The sequence below is a fragment of the Schistocerca serialis genome, chromosome 3 (genome assembly GCF_023864345.2).
Source record: "Schistocerca serialis cubense isolate TAMUIC-IGC-003099 chromosome 3, iqSchSeri2.2, whole genome shotgun sequence".
Taxonomy (NCBI): Eukaryota; Metazoa; Arthropoda; class Insecta; order Orthoptera; family Acrididae; genus Schistocerca; species Schistocerca serialis.
In genome coordinates this window covers 440,157,776-440,182,985 of record NC_064640.1, presented here as the reverse complement: position 1 = coordinate 440,182,985, position 25,210 = coordinate 440,157,776, and the positions used below count along the sequence as shown (strand labels likewise).

Below are 25,210 nucleotides of genomic sequence, written 5' to 3'. Positions count from 1 at the left end.
TCCCATGTTCTATACTTAAGTGCCACCAGCACACTGTTATTATATAAGTAATTTCTTGTACGCACTGTTGATTTGCTGAGTATATATTTAAAAGCGGTGCTACAGTTTTTTTTTTCTTTTTTGCTGCTTGTTCGAGAAAACTAATTTGTTTGACGCGGTATAATCGGTTTCGTGGTTAAAGGAAATCAGATTAATCCCATCTAAAAGCGTTGTCCAACTGTACTAACTTTCAGTAATACTACCCTGAATGGACTGAACGAAATGTCCGAGAATTCGTTTCCGTTTCTCCAGCATTTAAGTTGGCACAACTGGTTTTCTTACATACTTATTCTGTGTCTATTTATTTATATGACTGTCTTCGTCAGTTCGTTCTCTAAACAGGCAATCTATTTATAGGCCGGCCGTTGTGGCCGAGCGGTTCTAGGCGCTTCAGTCTGGAACCGCGCGACCTCTACGTTCGCAGGTTCGAATCCTGCCTCGGGCTTGGATGTGTGTGGTGTCCTTAAGTTAGTTAGGCTTAAGTAGTTCTAAGTTCTAGGGGACGGATGACCTCAGATGTTAAGTCCCATAGTGCTCAGAGCCATTTGAACCAATCTATTTATAGTTTAAGTAGGTTCACAGTGGCCTGGAGAACCTCTAATTTGGGTAAGGTTCTTTTTTCCAACTATGATGTGGGTTGAAACTTCCTGAGAGATTGAAATAGTATGGCAGACCGGGAATCCAAACTGGAACCTTTGCATTTAGCGGACTCTTGCTCTACCGACTGAGCTATACAAGCACGACAACACTTGCTGGTGAAAGTCAAAGGTCCTAGGTTCAAATCAGGATCCGGAACGCAGTTTTTATTTGTCAGGAGGTTTGAAATCAGCGTACATTGCGTTGCAGAATAAAAATTAATTCTGAGTACGGTAGGCTATGTGAAAAAGGAAAAGATTCCAACTTCTCTTTGCAACTCAGCAAGTGGTTCAACGTGTAGGTCGTATAATAGGATAGCTGAATTCAGAAACAACCATTGCTTGATCAAGTGATGGCATTTCTCTATACTAGCCGTTAAGGAAAGTGCAGAAAAAAGCCTTCCCTAGGGTAAAGCAGAAACAGCAAAATCATCGATCTGTACGACAAGTTACTCGATTATTATTTAATCAGAACTTCTATGACACTCCCACTGAGTAACGGCTTGTCTCTGACGAATTCTTGGCTTTACGAAGCGACATTCAATGCAAATTGGGTTTGCATTCTTTCCGCTGCAGTAATCTACTGTTGTCCTTTCCTGTCCATCCTCAATCACATAAGCTGCATTACGCATACAACCAAAATTTAAAACCGTGGCATAATTTTCATTTATGATATCATGGCATCAATAGATACAATTTGGCAGCAAATATTAGGGCGTGCTGAAAGGTAATGCCTTCAATTTTTTTGTATGAAAACTCCTAACGCTTTTTAAACAGAACAAACGTTATCAACGTTTTACATCTTGATTCTTCATGTCAACATATTTTCAGCTCTCTGCTGCTAGATGGCTCCGAACTGTATCGTGGGACATGGGGGTGTGGAACGTTGCGTGGGAAGCAGCGTGCTGTAATCGAGTTTCGAATTCGGAGAGTTCTCCCACCCATGAAGTACTCCAGCTTCAGAACGACAAAGTCAGAGCACACGCGAGCGTTGCCATATCTGCAACAATCCGACGCCTTGGGTTCACTGTCTTCGATCATCCTCCATGGAGTCCCGAGTCGGCCCTGTCCAATTTTCATGTTTCCCAGACTTAAAGAACACCTTCGAGGACTTCACTTAGGTAGTGCTGAAGCGGTGCAACCAGAGGTGAGGCTGTGCCTCCGTCAACAAAGTCAAACATTCTACAGCGACGGTATCAAAAAACTGGTCTCTCGTTGAAAGAAATGTGTTCGTCGCTAGGGTGACTCTGTTGAGGAATAAATACGTAGATATGAAAATGAAGATGTAGAATGTTAATAACGTTTGTTTCATTTAAAAAGCTTCAACAGTTTTTTACGTAAAACTATCGGAGGCGTTACACTTCAGTACGACCTCGTAGTTTGTGAGTGCGATTTCGTGCATAGATCTTTACCACAAAAATACAATACGGTCTCTGTTACATTTAGTGAATTCATTATAGTCGTTCTCACAATAAAAATCGCCTTGTTTTCTCAGATCATAACAAAAACATTATCCCGAGGCAGTTTTGATGTTTCACATAGATGGGTGGAATGAGTGGTGGTTGCGACCTCATATAAAGCTAATCTAAACTGATATAAATTTACGGTCGAATGCATACAGCAGTAAGTGCTTCTAAACGCGAAGACTGGTTTAACCATCACCGCGCTTTACTAGACACGACCCTACTGGAGCTGGCATGCCCCATCGGTGAATCGGCTCGACCAGTAAGCTACTTTAGTACCTTGGATGTATAAAGAGCTATAGAGTGCCGTTAGAAAGTATATATTTCCATTAAAATAAATAAATTTGCGCTATGCCTGCCATACTCGTCGCGAGAGAATTCAGCAACTGTGTTAATATTTTAAAAAAATTACGTACCGGCTATTTTCCCGTCAAAACTGCATATTTTTTACGGTATAAGTAGATCACACTCGCTCATCATCAGATCTATGTAAATAAGTAAACACCCCTTCGTATCTGTATTGGAACTACACATCAGACAGTATTCTTATGTCTGTTTCCGATGCAGACACGATGGGTTACTTAGGAACGTACATACATCTGAAGATGTTCCAGTGTGACCGAAACTAGTGATAATGTTAAGAATTTCTAACAGAGACGTGAAAATAAAATAGTACACATTAAAAAACAAATTCGCGTCAATACCTCGGTCGATACAAGAGATAATTAGATTAAACGTGCAACAAAATTATGTGCCCCTTTGTGTACTGTCTGTCAGATGCAGAGAACCTCGTTTCATATTCTGAACGGCTCACGAAATTAAAGGCGTACAATTTTTAGGTAACTCGTCGTGTATATATAGATGTAGATAAGATTTGTAGCAAGTAAAAAATAAGCCAGACTTAAAAAATATATGTATTTATTAATTTAGTTTCTTATATACGTCCTTGTTTTTCTTTTTTGGGCAAATCAAGCGCCCATTTGAAACCTCCGGCCGTCTTTCTGAGGCAAACAGAAGTACTCGTCGTAGACTAAAAGTCGCATATTGTTATTTAAATCCACAACAAGTTCATAATCACGAAGTTGCGCTTTCAGAGGACCGTTCTGGCATGACCATCTACGACACATACTAAAGAAAGTTATTTTTTATTTGATAATTACAGATAGAATATTTGTGGAACAATTTATTGACTGAAATTCGTAAGGTATTCTATTGCAAAGTGCGCTCCAAACAGCACAACCTTCAAATAAATGCCGGCCGGTGTGGCCGAGCGGTTCTAGGCGCTTCAGTATGGAACCACGTGACCGCTACGGTGGCAGGTTCGAATCCTGTGCGATGTCCTTAGGTTGGTTAGGTTTAAGTAGTTCTAAGTTCTAGGGGACTGATGACTTCAGATGTTAAGTCCCATAGTGCTGAGAGCCATTTTTTTTTTTCAAATAAATATGCCTCAGGGCCTGCAGCGCAAGGGATATCGACATTTTATATATATTATTAAACGAAGATGCTGCTATTTTTTGAAATTTTATTTAAGAGTTGTACAGTTAGGCGATAAGCTTACTTCGGCTGCATTGTCATTTTCAAGCGATTTCCATATCTCATTGTTGACGTTGTAGCTGTCAAATATTTCTGTGTATTCTATTTGTAGCGCAGATTGAGCTGTTTTTGCCTATATTTACTTTTTTCTCAACTTGACATAAGTAAAGCTGTCAAATTGATAGAATAGGAAAATTTCAACAAAATTACTCAAAGACATCTACACTTGAGAAAAAAAAAATAAACTAAAGCAACTTAATCGGCACCACAAATACAATCGGCAGAAAATTTGACATCTACAGCGTCAACGATAAGATATGGAAATTGCTTGGAAATGGCATGCAGCGGAAATAAGCTTATCGTCTAACACTACAACTCGTGAATAAAGTTCAAAAAATAGCAGCGTCCTGGTATAATAATGTATATAAAAAATCTTTACAAAATATTACCATGTTCAACTTCAATAATAAAGCCATGTTAAGAAATACTTTCTTACGGCAGTCTGATGCCAAGCACATAAAGTATAATGTTCTTCATCAGAGCATAGAAACTCGTAATTTGCATATCGGAGGGCATCTGTAACAAAGCAACCACTCTTATCTCGACACTGGTAATATTTATTTTAAAACTGTGCGTTCTCGATTGTTGTTTTAAAATAATATACCTCGGATTACTATTATTACATGAGTTCGTGTCTCAGCAGATATATGACAGAACCCCACCTTAAGGTTCGAGGTTTCTCCCCGTGGGCTGTTCTAGGAACTATCTCCGTTGCCCTAGCTACAGGCGCGGATCCAGGGTTCGGTATTAGTTTTTCACCGCTTCTCTCCTCTCCAACTAAACGTAATTTGCCGTAGCCTCCATACATAACGTGCCACAGGTGACTGTGAGTTTAATAATACTAACAATATAATACTTAAAGTGTTCGATATAATGGTAATATTTTTTTACATCACGGTTAGAGCAGATCTTTTGGTTTTGGGATCCCCTGTTAGATCCACACCTGCCACTTAGTGCTCTTTGAGTGTGGAAATGCACCGGTATAAATGGATGCAGTGCACCAGTGACTCACCAGCCCACTGGCCGAACTTGCGGACGAGGTCCACGGAGTCGGGGCGCAGCCACAGCCAGAGGGCGGGCAGAGCGGTGCAGGACAGCGCGGCCACCACCCAGGCCAGCAGCACGCAGCCCAGGCCAGCCAGCAGCCACAGCAGCGTCTCCATGGCGACTGAGGCGCGCGCCCGCCGCGACCGCTTTCCTGGCCAGCCGTCTAAAAGTGGGGGCCCAGGGGGGGGGGGGGGGCGCCATCGGCTCTCACATCACGTTGCTGCATGTTAGATACCTAGGCTACCTGAAAAGTTCTCGGCCTTTGCGTAGAGATCTGCATCTACATCTACGTACATACTCCGCAGCCACCGTGCGGTGCGCGGCGGAGGGCACCCTGTACAACTCCGAGTCATTTCCTTTCCTGTTCCACTCACAAATAGAGCAATGGAAAAACGACTGACTATATGCCTCCGTATGAGTCCTAATTTCTCATTTTTTATCTTACGCGAAATATACACTGAAGCGCCAAAGAAACTGGTATAGGCATGTTGTTGTTGTTGTGGTCTTCAGTCCTGAGACTGGTTTGATGCAGCTCTCCATGCTACTCTATCCTGTGCAAGCTTCTTCATCTACCAGTACCTACTGCAGCCTACATCCTTCTGAATCTGCTTAGTGTATTCATCTCTTGGTCTCCCTCTACGATTTTTATCCTCCACGCTGCCCTCCAGTACTGAATTGGTGATCCCTTGATGCCTCAGAACATGTCCTACCAACCGATCCCTTCTTCTAGTCAAGTTGTGCCACAAACTCCTCCCCAATTCTGTTCAATACCTCCTCATTAGTTATGTGATCTACCCATGTAATCTTCAGCATTCTTCTGTAGCACCACATTTCGAAAGCTTCTATTCTCTTCTTGTCTAAACTATTTATCGTCCAAGTTTCACTTCCATACATGGCTACACTCCATACAAATACTTTCAGAAACGACTTCCTGACACTTAAATCAATACTCAATGTTAACAAATTTCTCTTCTTCAGAAACGCTTTCCTTGCCATTGCCAGTCTACATTTTATATCCTCTCTACTTCGATCATCATCAGTCATTTTGCTCCCCAAATAGCAAAACTCCTTTACTACTTTAAGTGTCTCATTTCCTAATCTAACTCCCTCAGCATCACCCGACTTAATTCAACAACATTTCATTATCCTCGTTTTGCTTTTGTTGATGTTCATCTTATACCCTCCTTTCAAGACACTGTCCATTCCGTTCAGCTGCTCTTCCATGTCCTTTGCTGTATCTGACAGAATTACAATGTCATCGGCGAACCTCAAAGTTTTTATTTCTTCTCCATGGATTTTAATACCTACTCCGAACTTTTCTTTTGTTTCTTTTTTTGTTGCTCAGTATACAGATTGAATAACATTGGGGATAGGCTACAAACCTATCTCACTCCCTTCCCAACCACTGCTTCCCTTTCATACCCCTCAACTCTTATAACTGCCATCTGGTTTCTGTACAAATTGTAAATAGCTTTTCGCTCCCTGTATTTTGCCCCTGCCACCTTTAGAATTTGGAAGAGAGTATTCCAGTCAACATTGTCAAAAGCTTTCTCTAAGTCCACAAATGCTAGAAATGTAGGTTTGCCTTTCCTTAATCTATTTTCTAAGATAAGTCGTAGGGTCAGTATTGCTTCACGTGTTCCAACATTTCTGCGGAATCCAAACTGATCTTCACCGAGGTCGGCTTCTACCAGTTTTTCCATTCGTCTGTAAAGAATTCGCGTTAGTATTTTGCAGCTGTGACTTATTAAACTGATAGTTCGGTAATTTTCACATCTGTCAACACCTGCTTTCTTTGGGATTGGAATTATTATATTCTTCTTGAAGTCTGAGGGTATTTCGCCTTTCTCATACATATTGCTCACCAGATGGTAGAGTTTTGTCAGGACTGGCTCTCCCAAGGCTGTCAGTAGTTCTGATGGAATGTTGTCTACTCCAGGGGCCTTGTTTCGACTCAGGTCTTTCAGTGCTCTGTCAAACTCTTCACGCAGTATCGTATCTCCCATTGACTTCATCTACCTCCTCTTCCATTTCCATAATATTGTCCTCAAGTACATCGCCCTTGTATAGACCCTCTATATACTCCTTCCACCTTTCTGCTTTCCCTTCTTTGCTTAGAACTGGGTTTCCATCTGAGCTCTTGATATTCGTGCAAGTGGTTCTCCTTTCTCCAAAGATCTCTTTAATTTTCCTGTAGGCAGTATCTATCTTACCCCTAGTGAGATAAGCTTCTACATACTTACATTCGTCCTCTAGCCATCCGTGCTTAGCCATTTTGCACTTCCTGTCGATATCATTTTTGAGACGTTTGTATTCCTTTTTGCCTGCTTCATTTACTGCATTTTTATATTTTCTCCTTTCATCAATTAAATTCAAAATTTCTTCTGTTACCCAAGGGTTTCTACTAGCCCTCGTCTTTTTACCTATTTGATCCTCTGCTGCCTTCACTATTTCATCCCCCAAAGCTACCCATTCTTCTTCTAAAAATGGTTCAAATGGCTCTGAGCACTATGGGACTTAACATCTGTGGTCATCAGTCCCCTAGAACTTAGAACTACTTAAACCTAACTAACCTAAGGACATCACAAACATCCATGCCTGAGGCAGGATTCGAACCTGGGACCGTAGTAGTCGCGCGGTTCCGGACTGAGCGCCTTAACCGCTAGACCACCGCGGCCGGCCATTCTTCTTCTACTGTATTTCTTTCCCCCATTCCTGTCAATTGTTCCCTTATGCTCTCCCTGAAACTCTGTACAACCTCTGGTTCTTTCAGTTTATCCAGGCCTCATCTCCTTAAATTTCCACCTTTTTGCAGTTTCTTCAGTTTTAATCTACAGTTCATAGGCATGCTTATTCAAATACAGAGACATGTAAACAGGAAGAGCACGGCGCTGCGGTTGGCAACGCCTATATAAGACAACAAGTGTCTGGCGCAGTTGTCACATCGGTTACTGCTGCTACAATGGCAGGTTATCAAGATTTAAGTGAGTTTGAACATGGTGTTACAGTCGACGCACGAGTGATGGGACACAGCATCTACGAGGTGTCGATGTAGTGGGAATTTTCCCGTACGACCATTTCACGAGTGTACTGTAAATATCAGGAATCCGGTAAAACATAAAATCTCCGACATCGCTGCGGCCGGAAAAGGATCCTGCAAGAATGGGACCAACGACGACTGAAGAGGATCGTTCAACGTGACAGAAGTGCAACAATTCCGCAAAAATGCTGCAGATTTCACTGCTGGGCCATCAACAAGTGTCAGAGTGCGAACCATTCAGCGAAACATTACCGATATGTGGTTTCAGAGCCGAAGGCCCACTCGTGTACCCTTGATGAGTGCACGATGTAATATTTCTGGCTTAGTCAGCCATCATATTAGGCTCCAAGAAGCTGATCCCAGAGCAGTGGAGATGCAAGAAGTATATAGATGACGAAATGTGGTGTGAGGTACCTGTGACAGATGTTATATTCGGTACCATTCCCGTGAGAAAGACCGCCTGCATAATGCTACTGCTCTGTGATTGGCTGCTGTGATCGGAACAAGGGCGTCAAAACGTTAAAGTATAGTTATTACACTCCTGGAAATTGAAATAAGAACACCGTGAATTCATTGTCCCAGGAAGGGGAAACTTTATTGACACATTCCTGGGGTCAGATACATCACATGATCACACTGACAGAACCACAGGCACATAGACACAGGCAACAGAGCATGCACAATGTCGGCACTAGTACAGTGTATATCCACCTTTCGCAGCAATGCAGGCTGCTATTCTCCCATGGAGACGATCGTAGAGATGCTGGATGTAGTCCTGTGGAACGGCTTGCCATGCCATTTCCACCTGGCGCCTCAGTTGGACCAGCGTTCGTGCTGGACGTGCAGACCGCGTGAGACGACGCTTCATCCAGTCCCAAACATGCTCAATGGGGGACAGATCCGGAGATCTTGCTGGCCAGGGTAGTTGACTTACACCTTCTAGAGCACGGTGGGTGGCACGGGATACATGCGGACGTGTACTGTCCTGTTGCAACAGCAAGTTCCCTTGCCGGTCTAGGAATGGTAGAACGATGGGTTCGATGACGGTTTGGATGTACCGTGCACTATTCAGTGTCCCCTCGACGATCACCAGTGGTGTACGGCCAGTGTAGGAGATCGCTCCCCACACCATGATGCCGGGTGTTGGCCCTGTGTGCCTCGGTCGTATGCAGTCCTGATTGTGGCGCTCACCTGCACGGCGCCAAACACGCATACGACCATCATTGGCACCAAGGCAGAAGCGACTCTCATCGCTGAAGACGACACGTCTCCATTCGTCCCTCCATTCACGCCTGTCGCGACACCACTGGAGGCGGGCTGCACGATGTTGGGGCGTGAGCGGAAGACGGCCTAACGGTGTGCGGGACCGTAGCCCAGCTTCATGGAGACGGTTGCGAATGGTCCTCGCCGATACCCCAGGAGCAACAGTGTCCCTAATTTGCTGGGAAGTGGCGGTGCGGTCCCCTACGGCACTGCGTAGGATCCTACGGTCTTGGCGTGCATCCGTGCGTCGCTGCGGTCCGGTCCCAGGTCGACGGGCACGTGCACCTTCCGCCGACCACTGGCGACAACATCGATGTACTGTGGAGACCTCACGCCCCACGTGTTGAGCAATTCGGCGGTACGTCCACCTGGCCTCCCGCATGCCCACAATACGCCCTCGCTCAAAGTCCGTCAACTGCACATCCGGTTCACGTCCACGCTGTCGCGACATGCTACCAGTGTTAAAGACTGCGATGGAGCTCCGTATGCCACGGCAAACTGGCTGACACTGACGGTGGCGGTGCACAAATGCTGCGCAGCTAGCGCCATTCGACGGCCAACACCGCGGTTCCTGGTGTGTCCGCTGTGCCGTGCGTGTGATCATTGCTTGTACAGCCCTCTCGCAGTGTCCGGAGCAAGTATGGTGGGTCTGACACACCGGTGTCAATGTGTTCTTTTTTCCATTTCCAGGAGTGTATTATCAGTTAAACTACTCAATGGAATGACTTCACTTTTTAATATAAGTATCTCTCAACAGCTGACTATCAGTCAGTCATTTTAGAATTATTAAAAACAATTTAAATCAAAAACAAAAGACTGACGAAATTACAGACGAAGCACTTCGGAATCGTTCGTGTCACGCCTTTCTTGGTACGGCCCGCGAAGTGTTTCGGGCTGTTCGTCACTCTGGATTAGGCAGTCGAGAAGAACAGACATGTTGTCTGTCGTAGGATGAGTTTCCAATTTTTATTTAAGTTCCTGTTCGTCACTCTAGATTAGGCAGTCGAGATGTACAGTCATGTTGTCTGTGGCAGGATGTGTTTGCCAGTATTCAGTATTAAAAGATTCATCCCGGTAGTCATGAGGCACAGACACGTGCCACAAATAGTGTAAAGATACATTTTCGTAAACATTGTGTTTGATCATGTACTTTGCTGTATCAGAAGGTGTTGTATTAAGGTCATGTAGTCTTCTCGTGTGGCTATATTAAAATACGCGAGTGGCATCCCAAAGAAGTGATACATTATTTCAGAACAGAACCTCGCTAAAATCAGTTTCAGCCTCAAGATACAGAACCTACGACCTACGTGCTGTTTTCTGCGCTGGGGACGTTAACTTGAAGGCAGCAGGTTAGTGAACTATAACAGAACCTTCGTATTCGACACAGTGCAGTGGAAACAACTAGGCGCCTCACGTGTACTGCTTGCACAGAACAAATGTGCTCAGTGACACGTCATCTGCAGTAATGCAGAGGAGGTAAAGGAGGTTGATCGTTATTAACACCAACAATCAATTCGTTCTTCCTTGCCGAACGGTGTGGCCGAGCGGTTCTAGGCGCTTCAGTCTGGAACCGCACGACCGCTAAGGTCGGAGGTTCGAATCCTGCCTCGGGCATGGATGCGTGTGATGTCCTTAGGTTAGTTAGGTTTAAGTAGTTCTAAGTTCTAGGGGACTGATGACCTCAGATGTTAAGTCCCTTAGTGATCAGAGCCATTTGAACCATTCTTCTTTTCTTGCCGTAACGACACAAAGCTTTACGCCTCGCCTGGGCCCGTCGACACAGACATTGGACTATTGATGACTGGAAACATGTTGCCTGGCCGGAAGAGTCTCGTTTCGAATTATATCTAGCGTATGGACGTGTACGGGTATGGAGACAACCTCAGGAATTTACGACCCTGCATGTCAGCAAGGGACTTTCCAAGCTGGTGGAGACTCTGCAACGGTACAGGGCGTTTGCAGATGGAGTGATATGGGACCCCTAATACGTCTATATATGACTCTGACAGGTGACACAACGTAAGCGTGCTGTCTGATCACCTGTATCCATTCGTGTCCATTGTGCATTCCGACGGAGTTGGGTAATTGGAGCAGGACAAAGCGACTCCCCACACGTCCAGAATTGCTACAGAGTAGCTCCAGGAACACTCTTCTGAGTTTAAACTCTTCCACTGCCCACCATACTCCCCGGACATGAACATTATTCAACATACCTGGGAAGTCTTGTGACGTGCTGTTCAGAAGAGATCTCCACCTCCTCGTACTCTTACGGATTTATGGACAGCCCTGCAGCATTCATGGTGTCAGTTCCCTCCATCACTGCTTCAGACATTAGTCGAGTCCATGCCACGTCGTGATGCGGCACTGCTGGGTGCTCGCGGGGGCCCTACACGATATTAGCCAGGTGTACCAGTCTCTCTGGATCTTCAGTGTATGTTGGCAGCAATAGAACCATTCTGCAGTCAGCTTCAAATACCGGATCTCAAAATTTTCTCAACACTATTACTCGAAAACGACTTCGCCTTACCTCCAGGGAATTCGATTTGAGTTCCCGAAGCATCTCCATAACACGTGCGTGTTGTTCGAGCATACTGGTAACAAATCTAGCAGCCCGCCTCTGAATTGCTTCGATGTCATCCATTTATCCTAACAGGAGCGGATCCCAAACACCGGAACAGTACTGAAGAATATGTCTCACTAGAGTCCTATATGCGGTCTACTTTAGTGGTGAACCACAAAACTCCAAAATTCTCCCAATAAATGGAAGTTGACCATTCATCTTCCCTACCACAGTCCTCACGTGCTCGTTCCATTTCATATCGATTTGCAACGCTACGTCGAGATATTTGAATGACGTGACTGTGTCAGGCACGACACTACTAATGCTGTATCTGAATATTACGGCTTTGTTTTCCCTCCTCATCCGCATTAACCTACATTTTTTCTACATCTAGAGCCACGCGGAGTGGCCACGCGGTTTGTGGCGTCATGTCACGGATTACGCAGCCCCTCCCGCCGGAGGTTCGAGTCCTACCTCGGGCATGGGTGTGTGTGCTGTTCTTAGAATAAGTTAGTTTAAGTTAGTTGAAGTAGTGTGTAAGTATAGGGACCGATGACCTCAGCAGTTTAGTCCCTTAGGAATTCACACACTTCTTTTTTTCTACATCCAGAACTAGCTGCCATTCATCACATTAACTAGAAATTTTGTCTGAGGGTGATGAGAACCAACAAAGCGCACGTGAAACTAAAGTAGTAAGTTACTAAGAGAGAAGAAAATTGGTAACGTCCAGTTGAGGGTACAGAGCTAAAGGAGCAAATTTCTACAGGAGTAAATTATTCATTTGCTCCTAAAGTAAATTTATTTACTCCATGATTGGCAGAGAGCACATTCAGAGAGTACGCTACTACTTAAGTAAATTAAGGAGGAAATAAGACCAAAATTTACTCCTAAGCAATAGTAGGAGTAAAGTTTGAGAGTAAGGCGTGTTCTTCGGTTTCTGAGGGTTAAGTAGCGAATTCTGTGCACTAACTGGAGTGCAAAGAATATATGGGGATGGAGAAATTGGTAGATATCCCACAAATGAGGGTTTTAATGGAGAGAAAAAGAGACCAGTTTGCGTTGTGTAGCGGCACGTTTCCAAAGAGAGGTTTAGATTTCGTAAGAAAGCTTTTGAGTCGCTTTTTTGCATCCTCCTACAGCCACTCAATTTTGACACCTTCCCGTACACCACAGCGTCATCAATAAACAACCGCACATTGCTGCCCATCGTGTCCAACAGATCATTCATGTAACAAAAAATAATAGCAGTCCTATCACACTTCCCTGGGTCACTCCTCGCGATAAACTTGTCTCTGATTAACACTGCCCGTCGAGGTCAACATACTGCATTCTATTACTTAAGAAATATTCGAGCCACTCATATATCTGGGAACCTATTCCATATGCTCGTACCTTCGCTAACAGTGTGCAATAGGGCACCGTGTCAAATGCTTTTCAGAAATTTAGAAATATGGAATTTGCTTGTCGCCCTTCATCAATGGTCGACAGTATATCATGTGAGAAAAGGGCAAGCTGAGTTTTGCACGAGCGATGCCATCTAACGGTGCTGTTTCGTGGACATAAGCCTCTCGGTCTCAAGGAAGTTTATTACATTCGAACTGAGAATATGTTCATAGATTCTGCAGCAAACCGATGTCAGGGATATTGGTGTGTAATTTTCCCGGTCCGTTCTTTTGCCTTTCTTATACACAGGAGTCACCTGTGCTTTTATCCAGTCACTTGGGACTTTGCACTGGGCGCGAGATTCGCAATAAACGCAAGCTAGGTAAGGGGCCAGTGTCTAACATTCTGCGTGGTGTCTGTTGTTCTATGTCGTGTCTCCCTACCACTTTCGCGCAACGACGCTCTGAGCGTGTTTTTTAGGGAATTGATTAGTTTGAACCAGGGACCTGTTGCTAGTAAGGAGACGCCAGACCACACATGACATGTAGAGTTCACAAGAGTTCAGTGAGACTAGCGATGATATAACCAAATACTTAATGATTTCAGCGCCAGCTCCACTGCACTCCCTGTAAAAGAATCTTAATACTAACCAAATTTAGTGGAAGGGGTTCAAGGCTTTCCTATTTTTAGTTAGCTGGTAAAATAACGTCGAAAAAGCAGTTAAGTTTACCATTGGAAATTTTATTCTACTCACAAAACATTGTTTATAAATTGCACAATTGATAAAAGGAAATATTTTAATACTGGATGATAAAAAGCAACTGCGTTCAACAAAAATGTGAACGAATATTCCCTGAGTGGGTTTCCAAGTTCTACAATGGATCGAAGGATGACCTATGCTATATCACATCTATAATCTAGGTTTAAATTAAGTTTCACAAAAGAGAAAACTATCAAAATGGTCTAAAGTGACCCTCAATTATCTATAATTACCTATCTGTCTTGTCGTAAATTACAGTGGCTGATGTGGCTTCTTAATAATTATATAACAGAAAAATCATCGCTTTTCAGATTTTTACTTCAAGTGGCAAATGTGAACACCATGAGATTTAATTGACGATCGACACTAGTATTACGTAAAAAGGGGATGTAACAGATGAGACTTCTGCAGTTCTGAGTGAAGCTTTATGCGCGCTTATGCGGCATCGCGTGCGTTCATTACCTTGTCGGTGGTTAGTCAGCGTCAGGGAGCGGCGGTCGGCACAGCTCCACGCATATCGCCGTCTCGGAAGCCACTCTGTCTTAACTTCTCCTTACTACAATTTACCGAAGTTGGTTTAAAAAAAAAACTATCTGGCTGTGTTTTCATCTGACCAATCAGGGTCTCAATGTTAACCGTAAGCCCCGCCTACAAAAATTCTGTCTATCCAATGAGAAACGTTATACTTTACGTGGTGGGGCAATGTTTTTAAAGTTTGCAACGTAACAGAGACGCGACAAAATCTCACGCCAAAACGTGCGGCTGGTGTGGCCCTTTTAGTGTTATCGTAAGATCTATACTGTTCTTCTGGAGGGCTCTATCTTTTAATATGGGCTGGGGGGTAGTCCTGGCGGTTACTTTTCGTGGTGGGGCAATGTTTTTAACGTTTGCAACGTAACAGAGACGCGAAAAAGTCTCACGCTAAAACTTGCGACTGGTGTGGCCCTTTTTGTGTTATCGTAAGATCTATACTGTTCTTCTGGAGGGCTCTAGCTTTTAACATGGGCTGGGGGGTGGTCCTGGTGGTTACTTTTCGTGGTGGGGCAATGTTTTTAACGTTTGCACCGTAACAGAGACGCGAAAAAGTCTCACGCTAAAATTTGCGGCTGGTGTGGCCCTTTTAGGGTTATCGTAAGATCTATACTGTTCTTCTGGAGGGCTCTAGCTTTTAACATGGGCTGGGGGGGGGGGGGTCCTGGTGGTTAGCTGGCGACGTGGGTGTCCGTCCCTTATCGTAGGGCCTTCTAGCATAACACGGTTCTGCTCTCGGCTTCTGTTCTCGTTTCTCCCCTCGGAACTGGGTCTGTCTCACGGTGGGAAGGTATGACATGCATTTAGGCTTTCTTGTGTTAGTCTGTGGTATTCCATTTGCTGACTCGTTACTCGTATTACTTTGGTTAATTTAATGTCACGATTTATTTGGAGCTATGTGACATACTACTGGATTTGCTTATCATGTCAGGGTTTTCATGGAAGGTGTTGGATTTGCCTGACACCTTACAAGTGCCGTAGAGTACTCTTTGTAAAACCGAACTGGGATTCCATACGGACCTGGCGACTAATTTGTTTTCAACTCTTTCAGTTGTTTCTCCACGCCAGGGATGCTCATTACTATGTCGTCCACACGGGGGTCTGTCCGCTGGTCAGACGACGGTATATTAGTACGATTGTCCTGCGTGAACGATTCCTCAAACGCGAAATTTAAAACTTCGGCGTTGTTAACAATGTAATTTGTACTGCAAACATCTGCAGCCATTCTTTCTCAGTTGCACTCAATTTCATTTATCATGTAGGTAAGTACAAATGTTATCTGGGTGGGGATCTAAAAGAGGGAGCGGGGAGCGCCATAGGGGTCATGAACCCTCTACATCCACATTCATACTCTGAAAACCACAGTAAAGTGCATGCCAAAGGGTACGTCCCATTGTGCATCTTATTAGGGCCTTTTCCCGCTCCATTCACGTATGGAGCGCTAGAAGAATAATTGCTTAAGTACCTTAGTGCGCTGTAATCAGTTTAATCTTGTCTTCGTGACACCTATGAGAGCAGTACATTGGGGGTTGTAATATACTCCAAAATTCATCACCTAAAATTGGTTCTACAAGCCTTCTAAGTAGATTTTCACGGGATAGTTTGCGTATATCTTCAAGCGAGCGCCAGTTCAGTTCTTCCAGCGTCTTCGTGTCACTCTCCCACGGTACTAAAAAACCTTTGACCATTCGCCACGCGGGATTAGCCGAGCGGTCTAGGCGCTGCAGTCATGGACTGTGCGGCTGCTCCCGGCGGACGCTCGAGTCCTCCCTCAGGCATGGGTGTGTGTGTTTGTCCTTAGGATAATTTAGGTTAAGTAGTATGTAAGCTCAGGGACTGATGACCTTAGCAGTTAAGTCCCATAAGATTTCACACACATTTGAACCATTCGTGCTGACCTTTTTTTTTATATCTGTTCACTATCCCCCTTTAGTTCTGTTCGGTACGGATCCCATACATTTGATCGATATTCTAGGATGGGTCGCACGAGTGTTTTGTATGCAGTCTCTTTTGTAGACTGATTTCACTTCTCTAGTTTTTTACAAGTGGACCGATGTCTAACCGTTGGGCCTATGTGATCGTTCCATTTCACACTCCCACAAATTGTTACACCCAGTTATTTGTAGGAATTGACCGATTCCAACTGTAACTCGTTAGTATCATAGTCATAGCATACTACGTTTTTCCGTTTTGTGAAGTGCACAATTTTATATTGTTAATATTGTCCGCAAGTTTATTAACATGTAAAATGAACATCAAGGGTCCCAACGCCCTTCCCTGGGGCACACACTGTCATCTGTGGATGAATTTCCATGCAAGATAGCTTGTTGTGTCTTCCCTACCAAGAAGTCCACAATCCAGTCAGCAATTTCGCTTGATACTCCAAACAATGGTACCTTTGATAATAAACAACATTTAATTAAAAGCGTTCATATCTTCTGCATACATTATGTCCCATTTATGAGGAGCGTTTTTAAGTAAGCACTGTTTGGAAATAAAAATCAAACAAGAAGACTTTTCCTAGCAATTGTATTTTTACATGAAAGGCTGTACTTTAATCTACTTTTCTACATAATTCCCGCCAATATTAAGGCACTAATTGTATCGTACAATGAGCTTTGAATACCATCCTCGTAGGAATCTGCTTCCTAAGCATAACTTTTGATAATTTAAACGTTCTGTAACAACTGCATAAGGCATACTTCTTGACAGCATGAACGATTGTATTGTATGGAAATGGGTGAGAGCTCTTAAAGGTGGCTTTATGAATGTGAGTGATGAGGAACGATGTGGGAGACTTCCATTCACTACTGACGATTTTGCGCAGAAAGTAGATGAAAAAGTGAGAGAGAACAGACGCTTTACGATTTAGACGTTATGTGAAGAGTTACCTCAAGTGCCAAGGAGAATGATTTATGCAATTGTTACAGAACTTTTAAATTCTCGAAAGTTATGCTCAGGCGGAAGATTTCTACGAGAATGGTATTTAAAGCTGATTGTGTGATATGGTAAGTGCCTTGATATTGGTGGAATATGTGGAAAAGTCGATTAAAGAACAGTAATACATGTTTTGTGCATAAAACCGCCTTTTCCTGCTGCTGTGGCAGCAGGAAAAGGCGGTTATTTACAAAACAAGTATTTCTGTACTTGCTGCGGAGGATGGCCACCAAGCAAACTTGTTAACGAACAGGCTTTCGCGTAATAATAAAATTGCTAAGAAAAGCTTACTTGTTTTATTTTTATTTCAAAGAGGTATTTACTTAAAAAACATACCTCGTATCCCACTCACACCAAATAACTTTCCATCCAGAAACAAACTAAAGAAGAGTGTTGAGCAAATATTGTTTAGTTACCAGGGGTACATTAACATAATTGCCGGTCTTGTAACTTTGTTCATTACGAATACATAAACAGCAGTGCGTCTTTTTTCAAATAGTACCCTACAGTTTTTATACCGTAATCCAGTTTCTCTCCTTAAGAACTGTTCAAAAATATATCACAGCGTACCATTCAAATCAACATGACATGATAAAAAACGTAGCGCAAAACTGACTTCAAGTTTTCCATACTAGCACACAGTGCCGGCACCCGGGTAACATTAGTTCGTCCACTTACTGAAGGTGATAGTAAACAAATGTAAACAGAAGGAAAATGCACAACGGTCAATTAGTCATGAGTACCATCTCTACCCTCTCTTCTGTGGCGTACATTGTACTCACACAAACCTTCAACTGAAATCGGTTGACTGAACAACCGGTGTGCATTTTGTTTCTGTTTTCATTTGTTTACTGCCAACTCCAGAAATTTGCTTGCGTTGGTCCGGATGCCACGACCGTCAAGCGAATCAGGAATCCGTAGATTAAGGAGCTCCAGATTCAACGTTGTGTCCCATTGGATTGGCACATGAGGAGCCAACATTGTTCGCTCACCTGTTCAGGATCGTACAGTCATTTTACGTATCTTGAGTTAGAAAATGTAAGGCGCAAGAATGTGGCGACCTCATTGCCCAGTGCAAAACTCTTTAACGTCTTCCTAGATGAAGTAACAAAAACAAGAGGCGAACCTATAGAACATAGCTCTATGCCGGGGCAAGTCACGGCGTGCCAACCTCCACGCGTAGCAAAAAATTACAACCAAAAGCAGACGGTATTCATTGTTCCGTACATCAAGAAGCACTTTGTGCTAAATTTCCAAGCATGGAGAGCATGAAGAAATTGATGGTATGAATAGCAAAATTTCTGAAATCGCACGCGTATTCCATACTCAGTTGTAAGAGTTTTCATTCGAACTGAACGAAGAGTCTGGAGACTTTATAAATTACTATGAAGTACGTTGGTTAAGTCAAGGAGCATGCCTGGAACGATTTTCGACTTAAAACCGGCTATTGCTGAATTATTGAGGGAAAAAGACTGCAGTAACGAAAATTAGAACATTCGGAGTGGATTGCAGACTTCGGATTTTAATTGGCTTGACTGCACGCTGACCACTGTAAGAAACTACAAGTTAACTTCTTTCTGTGTGATGGGGATGCAATTAAAAAGAAAACCGCGTTGTAGAAGGGACACGCTCTGACCAAGACAGTCCAGTGCCCTAAGCTGACTGGCGTTAAAGAAAACGTTAGGTTTGAAGGATGCATTGTGGCCTTACTAGAATTACATGGATAGTTTCCTAAACGTTTTGGACGCTGCCAATCTTACAGCTGTTTTCAAGTTGTTTTCGAGACCTGTTGCCTCTTCAGTTGAAAGTGCCCCCGTGCATGTGCCGACGTAACTGACTGACTCGCAAAGTAATTCCTGTTTTGAAGCCAAATGCTTTTAACGTTAAAACAGTGTAGGACGTCTACTTTGCTTTCCTCAGGTGGAGTTTCCACGTTTACATAATGAGGTTGCAAAAGTTTACAATATTTCGATCAACATATGTGTGTGAAAGGCGTTTTTTCGATTGTGAAACTAAATAAGTCACGGTTACATTGCAACCTGAATCCAAAAATCTGTGAAATTGTCTGCTTCTATCCATATGCCCACAGTTTGTACCAGCCTACCAAATATAATTAAATAATACTGAAAATTTGTTTTGCTTGTGATCTATGTTGTTGCGAAATGTGAAATGTAGATACAACTCATACGCAGTGCGACTGCACTGCTTTTCAACTGCGCCGGGTTCGCAGTTTCTCCCTCTCCCCCCACCGCGGTCAGAGAGCGTAGCGTCGTGGTGGGGGAAATTGCCAGTTGAGCCGAATTCTTGGCCACCCCTGCTCTATGCAGATGATGTAGTATTTGTGGCTGACACCAGGCTCTAGTGGAATGGTATGAAGAACTGAAGCGGGAGGGGATAATACTGAATGCAGATAAAAGCAAAGTATTGTGGGTTTCAAAACAGAACAGACAGGAAGAAGAACTCAGTGTTCTGTATAAAGGAAAGCCTCTTGTAAAAGAAGGCACTTTTGAAAATTATTTCGAAATAAATAACATGGGTTCAGCTGTATTAGATATAGATGTTCTACGTGTTGGTAACATATGGAAATTTTTGCTGGGCCGGGACCCGAACCCAGAATTCCCACTCGCGAAAAGTGGCAAATCCCGGTTCGGGTCCTGGTCCGGCACAGATTTTCGTATATCACCAATAAGTAGGGCATCTACATCTAATACAGCTGAAGCCAAGTTCTTTGCATACTGCGAATTTATTTCGAAGTATAAAGTATGTTGTCAACAATATCTGTTCATCCAGATGTGCAAGTAAACTTTTGAATATCTTGACATCACACTAAGTAGTGATGGAAGAATAGTATTCACCAATTATTGTGTTGCCATTTGCAAGGTAATGAGTAGGAACAACCTCTTTTACACTTTGGTGCATTGTTATCAACATCCAGAACTAAGAAAGCAATCTCAGAGTACTATCAGGTGAACAACATAATAATGGTGAAGAATCATATAAGTATGAAAACTAAAATGCAAATTTAGAACGCAATTGAGCGACTAATTACAGCGTATGGTGTGGAGAGTTTCCTACTACAAGAAAAACACCTAAGCAAGATTACTGCCAGAAAATGAAGTTCGTGAGGACAGTTGTAGGAAAGATTAGAAGAGAGAGAGAGTTAGAAATGAAAGAATTCGATAAGACACTGGGCAGAAGAAAGCAATGAGTATGGTAGTTGAGAATCGTCAGTTGAAATGGTACGGGCTCGTCAAGAGAATGAGAGAGAAAAGAAAAGCTAAACAACTTTTTGTAATACGTGTAGAGGAGGGACCGGACGACGAAGGCCCTGCGTCACATGGGAGGGCAGGTTCGAGATACTGGGACAAAGGCGTGGAAAAAGAATCGTGCAAATGAAGACATTATGCAAGAATAGTGTGGAATAGAAGAAACAGAGCGAGGCTATCCCCAAGCTCGAAAGCGTAAGGGAATTCAAGAAGAAGAAGAAGAAGAAGAAGAAGAAGGAGAAGAGTTAGGAAACAATCATGTTTTCAGTAAGACAAGAATCCACACGAGCAGCGCAACGCCGGCCGGTGTGGCCGAGCGGTTCTAGGCGCTTCAGTCTGGAACCGCGCGACCGCTACGGTCGCAGGTTCGAATCCTGCCTCGGGCATGGATGTGTGTGATGTACGTAGGTTAGTTAGGTTTAAGTAGTTCTAAGTTCTAGGGGACTGATGACCTCAGATGTTAAGTTCCATAGTGCTCAGAGCCATTTGAACCATTTTTGAGCAGCGCAATGACGCCTGGAGCACTACGGAACGTCAGCATGAGGACAATATTATTATTTCCACAATGAGATTTTCGCTCTGCGGCGGAGTGTGCGCTGATATGAAACTTCCTGGCAGATTAAAACTGTGTGCCCGACCGAGACTCGAACTCGGGACCTTTGCCTTTCGCGAGCAAGTGCTCTACCATCTGAGCTACCGAAGCACGACTCACGCCCGGTCCTCACAACTTTACTTCTGCCAGTATCTCGTCTCCTACCTTCCAAACTTTACAGAAGCTCTCCTGCGAACCTTGCAGAACTAGCACTCCTGAAAGAAAAGATACTGCGGAGACATGGCTTACCCACAGCCTGGGAGATGTTTCCAGAATGAGATTTTCACTTTGCAGCGGAGTGTGCGCTGATATGAAACTTCCTGGCAGATTAAAACTGTGTGTCCGACCGAGACTCGAACTCTGGACCTTTGCCTTTCGCGGGCAAGTGCTCTACCATCTGAGCTACCGAAGCACGACTCACGCGCACAGCCAGGGGGATGTTTCCAGAATGAACTCGGGACCTTGCCTTTCGCGGGCAAGTGCTCTACCATCTGAGCCACCGAAGCACGACTTACGCCGTTTCCTCACAGCTTTACTTCTGCCAGTAAAGTTTGAAAGGTAGGAGACGAGATACTGGCAGAAGTAAAGCTGTGAGGAGCGGGCGTGACTCGTGGTTCGGTAGCTCAGATGGTAGAGCACTTGTCCGCGAAAGGCAAAAGTCCCGAGTTCGAGTCTCGGTCGGGCACACAGTTTTAATCTGCCAGGAAGTTTAATATTTCTATCGTTGCGGCTTCCCTTGACGTAGCAGCAGAAAGAGAGGCGCGCCGACAATGGTGCAGCCAATAACAACGATAGACACAGGAGTGGCACCACTTCGTCTTTTCAAGGGAGTCCCAGTTTTGTGTACACCATCACGATGGATGTATCCATGTGTGGAGGCTCCAAGCGAAATAAACGTTGCCAGTTTGCAAGAAATGTATTCGTAATTGCGAATACGATGAGATTCCACCTGTACAATTTATTGACCTCAAATGAAAATTTATGCCTGCCTGGAACCCGATCCTCGGATTTCTCGCTTTACGCGGGTGTTCGCCCTAATGACTTTGGCTGTCTGAGCACTCTTTCAGGACTGACCTAAGCCTCCACCGTGTGTCCATGTCCTGTACTCATACAGTTGTTGTGATACACGCATATCTGACGGACATTGCATAGTAAATGGCTAAACACAGACACTGCAAATAGTATTTACACGCCTAGGCAAAGGTCGTGACAAAAACAAGTAAGTCTCTTCCTGTGCGGAAATGTCAGCGATTGTGCGAGAGCAGGACGTGGACACACGGTAACATATAGTGTGTACATGGGCAGGGAAGGGGGAAGAAGGTAGTTGGATCCGGCTCGCGACGAAATGTACGAGAGGTCGAGCGGTCAGGACTTGTAAGTGGGCATCCAGGGCCGCCGTTAAATGACAAACAGGAAATAAGAAAAATAAAGAGAATACATCTCAATGTACGGTGTACAAGGGGCGCGCCTTGGGTCGGAAGTTACCAGGTTTAGGCCAGTCTTGGAAGTCGAACAGCTAAATAAGTGGACAACGGATGGGAGGCGATTCATGTTAACTTACGTTGGTGACCGGTCATGGAACACAGAGCCAGAGGCTCTGCCTCCCAAGAAAGACGTCTGGTCTGCTCGAGGTCTGGATCACAAGAGAGGGAGGGATGGTTCAAATGGTTCAAATGGCTCTGAGCACTATGGGACTCAACTGCTGAGGTCATTAGTCCCCTAGAACTTAGAACTAGTTAAACCTAACTAACCTAAGGACATCACAAACATCCATGCCCGAGGCAGGATTCGAACCTGCGACCGTAGCGGTCTTGCGGTTCCAGACTGCAGCGCCTTTAACCGCACGGCCACTTCGAGGGAGGGAACTGTGTTCTACACTGCGGAACACTCCAGCGTCCACACACGTGACCCGTATCCCACGCGCGTTATTGGCTAAAAAATGGCTCTGAGCACTATGGGACTTAACATCTGTGGTCATCAGTCCCCTAGAACTTAGAACTACTTAAACCTAACTAACCCAAGGACATCACACACATCCATGCACGAGGCAAGATTCGAACCTGCGACCGTAGCGGTCACGCGGTTCCAGACTGAAGCGCCTAAAACCTCACGGCCACACCGGCCGGCCTATTGGCTAAAACCAATGACGTGAATCCGCTAGCAGTTCAGCAGAGGTCTCAGGGCGTCTCTTGTCAGCAGCTTTAACTGCACAGAACTGCCTCGGTTCTGAAAGACAGGCAACTTGTGTCACATATTCACACTGTAAGTTGCTCTGGGGGTAAACTTGTTAAGATTTGACTGAGCCTTAGGAATATTTTTTTAAACCAATTCCCTGTAATATTCCTTGATTGGCTGCCACCCTGTGCATTCCTTCCCCCTTCCAGAGGAGTGCTGACTCACGATGTTTACAAAAGGACGTCAGTCACTCCCCAGAAAGACGGTGTGCCTTAATACTGTGGGAAGAATCTGTTACAATATTTCATTTAATGTAAGTGGGAGGGGACTTACATGTAGTCAAGTTTATCAAATTTCGTGTGATAAGAAAATAGTAAAATATTAGCTGTTCAAATTTTGCGCACAAATACAATAACTCCTGTAATAATTGAGATCATCACTGCCCATATAATCAAGTCTTAAAATAAACGAAGATAATCATGCCAGATTACGTACATTCGAAAAAGAGTAATAACCGAAGTAAAATCTTGCTACGCCGTCTGACTATTTTTGCACGTAGTAGCTGCACAAATTCCGCAGGTTACGAAACATTAACACATTTCAGTAAAATGGTGGATTCACCTACAAACTCCAAGAGATGGAGTACCATAAAGCACATAAAAATCTTTAACCACATTAACTCATGTTAGAATAAAAGGTACAAAACCTTTTCTTATACCGACAAAATACTGGGAATACGGATGAAATCAGGAGATAGCAAAGGCTACACATCAAAACTCATGCATTTCTAATATCAACATTCTCTCTACTCAGTTTAAAATACCTTATACCACCTCGTAGAGTAACAGTCCTTCAAATTATGGCATATTGAAATACTGAGGAGTAAATGGCAAAGACAGTGAAATATTACACACAGATCAAAGTTACTCAGTTGTCTCACCTGGAAAAATTGTGGTATAAAGTAGCCAGAGCATCTGATAAACCATCACTGTCTCAATTTGCATACATCATTGGAAATGACCAATAAGGCCAAATTGTGCTGAAAATCTCAGGAAACCTAAAGAAAAGAATTACCCATTCACTTAAAAAAATATTTTAAATTACCTCATGGTGTAATAGTCCGTATGCACATCACTTAATTTGTCATGTAAATTAATTAGTTAAAAGAGAGGGAAATGAACATTAAAAAGGATGAAATGTGACCAAGTTGTGGTCTGAATGGTTAAGAACGTCCCAGTCATCACACAGACTTAATATTTTTCCCAGTAGTATCACTAAACCACAATGTTTTACAAGCCTGTTACAGAAATTATTAACAAACTATTCTCTATAACGACAGTTACAACTAGAAAAACTGAAGGACAGGACCAAACGGCACTCGTTTGATTGTCAATAGAAAATGAGGATCGGTTACAACTTAACTTTTTCCTCTAAAACAGTAAAGTTAAAGAAAAATATCTGTTCTGTCAACTGTTCTTAGAGTTTACTGTTTGCAGATTATCTGGGGACTGACATGTGGTATAAAATAAGTTTGTAAAACAAACTTGTAGACATGGAGAAACACACAGGCAAAACTCTAGAAGAGATAATTAAAATGTGTGTCCAAAGTGACAAAACAGCTATCAATGTCCTCGTCCTATTCATAAAATTCACATAAAGAAAGATACAGAATGCACTGAGTTTATAATCAGTTCATAAAATACGAAAATATTCACAGCTAGAATGTGGTTCTGGCGCGACAGGAACGCACGCACTATTTGTAAACAAACTTCCGACTGGCGGGAGAAAAGCACGTGGCTTGTCTGGCGGGGAAGGAGAGATAAGCATATGTGACGTCGACATACTTTAATGGCGCTTCTCTGTAGTAGGTGATGTAACCCACGTTTTGCGGGAGGGTAGGCGCAAGGCCAGATGGATGGCGAGAGG

General features: G+C 43.6%; 1 protein-coding gene across 1 annotated transcript in view; it reads right to left on the bottom strand.

Annotated features, from left to right (window-relative positions):
- Positions 1-24,341, bottom strand: part of LOC126470332 (inactive hydroxysteroid dehydrogenase-like protein 1) — a 162,941-nt gene extending 138,600 nt beyond the window's left edge. Inside the window, exon 1 of the mRNA XM_050098118.1 lies at positions 24,225-24,341. Coding sequence (XP_049954075.1) covers positions 24,225-24,288 — 64 coding nt within the window. The 5' untranslated portion in view covers positions 24,289-24,341. The remainder of the gene's footprint in view (positions 1-24,224) is intronic.
- Positions 24,342-25,210: the final 869 nt, after the last annotated feature.